Source organism: Dama dama, chromosome 4 (genome assembly GCF_033118175.1).
Source record: "Dama dama isolate Ldn47 chromosome 4, ASM3311817v1, whole genome shotgun sequence".
Taxonomy (NCBI): Eukaryota; Metazoa; Chordata; class Mammalia; order Artiodactyla; family Cervidae; genus Dama; species Dama dama.
In genome coordinates this window covers 50,126,863-50,131,596 of record NC_083684.1, presented here as the reverse complement: position 1 = coordinate 50,131,596, position 4,734 = coordinate 50,126,863, and the positions used below count along the sequence as shown (strand labels likewise).

Genomic DNA, 4,734 nt, shown 5'->3' with positions numbered 1-4,734 from the left:
CCAAGCCCATATGTATCACTTCTCACCATCACTCACGACCTTCTGCCTCACATCCTGCCTGAAGAGAACACAGACGCTGGGCACAATGAGCAATGTTGCAGTGATTTTATTAGAGTCAGCCTGTTAGAGGCCACATCAGGTGGGGAAGGTGTCTGGATTCCAGCTTCAGGAACAGAAGGAGAACAGGGCAGGAGGATCAAGTGCAGACCAGGCACACCTGGCAAAGCTTATCCCACCAAAGAGAGCAGACTGGAAACCAATCCTATAAGAGCATTCACCACCGAAGACAATTTATAGCCGGTGCAATCGTTACTGAAGATGATGGACACCTGGAAGGGAGAAGGAGGTGGAGGGACAGGACCTGAGCCCACTGTTGGGCTATCCTGTCTCCCAGGATCAACTCATGCCTCACCCTCAGGGACTCAGCCCCATCCCCAACAAGAACCTCTGCCCACAGACCCACCACTGGAGAAGGGGCTGCCAGCAGGCACCAGGGGGAGGATGGCTCCCTAGTAGCCCAGGCACCAGTGTTAGGAGGGAGACAGAGCCACCAGTCATGCCAGGGAGGGGAGGAGATGACAAGGGTCAGCAGGGAACAGCCAGGACTGGTCCTGAAGGAGGAGTAAGGTGCTGGAGACTGGGCTTGGGTCACACCTTCTGCACCTGAGCCTATTCTTTCAGGTGTGCTGGGGGCACAGAATGTGCATGCAGGTGTCGTAAACAACCCCTTGTGCCCTGGGAGCTTCTATTAGTGCATGAAACTCTGGATTTTGGCAAACCTCTCCTTTTTGAATGATTTAACAATTTGAGGAAAATATGCAGAGACTGTTCAAAATCTCAAATACTATATCACAAGAAAAACAACCACAGCAAAAGGTGGTTCTTCAAGAGATACTGTTAGTCCAAGTGAGTAGCTGCACGTACCTAGAAACTGCCCCAGGATATTCAGTTGCCAAAACACCAGAGTGGAAATTCTGGCTCGTAGGCACTGAGAACATGTCGGTGGAAATGGGGCTCTGTGCTAGAGCAATGTCCGTCAGAAAGGGATAAAGAAGAGGTGATGTGACCACAGGTCAGAAACCTTATAAAGCCAGGGAGTCCCATGCTGAAAGGAGACCTAAAACCCGGGGCTCCTTTTAAATATTCTTAAAGTAGAGATGACAGGACTGCTACACATGTGTGAGCTGAATGTTTCATTTCCTGCAAATATTAAAGTGCCACTCCTCCAATGCTACTTCCTCTCAGTGAGAAAAGAAAATTACAGAAGTCAAGACACTTGTCCTAGTGCACTGACAGTAGTCCGCTATTCTGTGTAAGCTGATTGACATGATATGGACATACTTGGTAACAAGAGGCTGGATGTGCTGGTGGACTGTGCTTGCATATTACAGGTGCTGCAGGTTGGGGCAAAAGGTTTATGTGCTTCTTTGTCTATAGCTCTGTCTATCACACATGCCATGATTGAATGATCTATTACCATGTGGCATACTGAACTATGCTGCATGTGAGTTCTCAAGGTAAGTGTGGGTAAAGGTAAGTCACCTTATATTTCAGGTTATTAAACCTGTTCTCAGGTCCTGCTTCAGTGAAGCAATCCCGGACTTTTTCAACGGCTGCTTTTTCATCTTCATTAGCATCAATCGCATCCAAGGTTTCATTCAATGCTTTATCTGGGAGTCCAAGGATCACACCACTAAGGCCTTCATAAAACACAGGGCAGGCTTCCACTAAAGGCAGAGACAGAAAACATCTTGTCAAAAGAATCACTAGGTGAGAAGATTCCTGTTTCCCACCACTTGATAGGAACCCACACATCCAAAGCTTCCAGATTCACCTCCCACAGAGACTTGGCCTCTCCCAGGACTGCTTACATCCCAGACAGAAAACCTTCCCTATGAGGAACTCCCAGCGGAAGGGAGCGGCAAGAGGGGCTAGGCCTGGAGACCCCTCTGCCCTTGACCACTGCCCCCAAGCATACCAGCCTGCTTCTTCCCTCCCAACGAGCACCACTACCCCCAACAAAATATCCCCCAGGGTGTGCGTGGATCATGACCCTTCCAGCTCCATGCCACCCCCTCCATTCAAAGACTGAAAACCCCAGGGAGTTTGTGCAGGACTCCTGGGCACTGATCTGCCACCTGCCCTCGGAACCTGTCCCTAGAATCAGCTTGACAGGACTGGGAAAGATGCAGTGAGATGACAACGGGCAAGGATCAAGAGGGCCATCTGGACCTTCCTTCCTACCCTCACTCGTCTTGAAGGTCAGCTCTCTGGTCACCAGCAAGGCCAGCACAAGCAGTGCTCCCTTCATCATGGCAGCAGCTGGAGTGCTCTGCTCAGGGCAGGGTTTTGCCTGCTTTATACACCACTAGCTCCCCAAGCCCAGCCCTCATCCCTCCCAGGAAAATCACAGGCCTATGGCCAGTGTCCTGGCATAGGTGGCTCCCATGGCCCTTGGGGTGTTTATTGTGCAAAACCATCCTACTCTGAAAGCAGGACTCTTGGAGGACAAGTAGGGTTATCTTTGCCAAAGATCAAGTGGAGCTGACATGTCTAAGTGACCCCTGCTGCTGCTGCTGCTGCTGCTGCTAAGTCACTTCAGTTGTGTCTGACTCTGTGTGACCCCATAGATGGCAGCCCACCAGGCTGCTCTGTCCCTGGGATTCTCCAGGCAAGAATACTGGAGTGGGCTGCCATTTCCTTCTCCCTAAGTGACTCCATTTGGAGCTGAATACTCTGTTGTCCCAGCCCCAGTCATCACCTGTTTTCCTGGTCATCCTTCCCCCAACCTATCCTGACTCTGAGGGCATTACTCTCCCATACTGAGCAGATGGAATCACAGGAGGGCCAAGGACAGATCTACACACTGTCAGGTAAAAAAAAGGCATAAAGAATCCTTCCTTTCTCCCCAAGTTGACGTCATGGAGATAAGAATGTGGCACTGGACCTTACTGAAGCCCCCAGATGTTTTAACATCTGCAGTCTTTAGACAGGGCCCTGACACTGGTGGACAGCAGCATTGGGCTCTGAATTATGCCCAACAAGGCACTCGCAGGACTTAAGGCCATGTGGCTTTTCTTAGACCATGACAATTCTGTACTTTTGGATCATGCCACCAGCTTTTCTCAGGCTGTTCAGCCAGCAAGCTCCTGAACAGGTTCTAGCCGGGCCCCTTCTCCTGGCTGTACTTCCTCCTCCATCAGTGAACCTGGTCTCAGGAAGTACTTGCATTGAACAGTATCCTGGAACATCAGAGAGCAGCTGTGTGTTTGGGGGTTTGTCTCCTGGGGGAAAGACACCAAGGTCCAAAGCCCTAGAGGCCCAGTTCTAAGGCCCAGAGGGCTATGTTGATCAGATGTGGCAGTCTCTGTGTGAAAACTCTTTCAGAGTTAAACTCAACCTTTCATGCTAGGAGAGCAGTTTGTTGGGACAAACAATTTGAGATGGGCCTTGAAAACACCGGAAGGAATCCTGAGAAGCTCCCAATGGCCAAACTGGAAAGGGTGTGACAGACAAAATAAATAACAGTGTATTAGATGATAAACCAAGGTATAAAGTAATATAAGTGAGTCCATGCTGATATGGAGAAGGGAAAGTCTCCCTATCCCTTCCCTGGAGAAGGAACAGGCTACCTACTTCAGTATTCTGACCTGGAGATTTCCGTGGACTTCAAAGTCCATAGGGTCACAAAGAGTTGGACACGACCTAGCCACTTTCACTTTCACACTGATATAAATTAATGTCTAAATAGATAAATGTGAGAGAGGAGACAACCATTCCTTATAGTAACATCCTGAATAATAGACACAGACTACCCCTCCAGGAGGGGGATCTTACTGTCCTGCCCTCTCTGAGCGTGGCTAGACTTAGGAGCTCGTCTCCAAAGAAAAGAGGAGGGGAAGGGGAAAACACTGCAGAAACCTGGCAAACACAACATAATCAGCTAATCAAGGCTGATATTCCCAGTACTAAGACACACTGCTGTCATGTGTACCCCGATGAAAGGGGACAGGTAGGGCACCTCACCTGTGTGGTGTCTTCCTCGAAACTCAAAGTCTGAACCCTACTCGACAGTAGAGAACAACAGCAGTTAACTACCATTGCTGATAGTTCTCCTCAAGACTGTCAAGGCCATGACAGACCAGGAGAGAATGAGTAACTCCATAGAGCAGAGGACATTGGGGACACATGACAGTGAATGCAGTGAGTTTAGGGTCTGGATAGGTTCCTGGAATCCAAGAGACATTAATGGACAACCTGCTGATATTCACAAAAACTGTAACATTTAGTTAGTCACAAGGTTCCAAAGTTGTCTCTCAGTTTTGACAGATATTTGCAATGTTTTTTTAATCAATCTACAATTGTTGCAACTTAAAATTTTACTAATAACAACTTGAAACAATAAGCTCAACTCTGTAACTCTATGACAACCTAGAGGGGTGAGATGTGGAGGAGGATATTCAAGACAAAGGGATTCATGTAAATTTATGGCTGAGACATGTTGTATGGCACAGTCCAATATGATATTATAAAATAATATCCTCCAATTAAAAATACAGTGAACAACAACAACAAGAACAACCTGCATTAGGATAGGGCTACATCAGCAGCATTCCTACATTGACCCTGACCAGCTCTTCACTCTGATGTCACCAAATGTCTGCATGATCCGGGGATGTCTCAGAGAACCCTGTGGCACCCTTGAAAGGGCACTGGGCTGGATCCATAGCAGCC

The 4,734-nt window shown here is 48.4% G+C and overlaps 1 protein-coding gene across 1 annotated transcript; it reads right to left on the bottom strand.

Moving 5' to 3' along the window:
- Positions 1-227: 227 nt before the first annotated feature.
- On the bottom strand, positions 228-2,311 carry LOC133055061 (secretoglobin family 2B member 20-like). Its single transcript, XM_061140535.1, has 3 exons — positions 2,245-2,311; positions 1,543-1,727; positions 228-329 (listed from the first exon to the last, which is right to left on the bottom strand). Exons 1-3 carry the CDS (start codon positions 2,309-2,311, stop codon positions 228-230), a joined length of 354 nt encoding a protein of 117 aa, XP_060996518.1.
- Between the last annotated feature and the right edge of the window lie 2,423 nt (positions 2,312-4,734).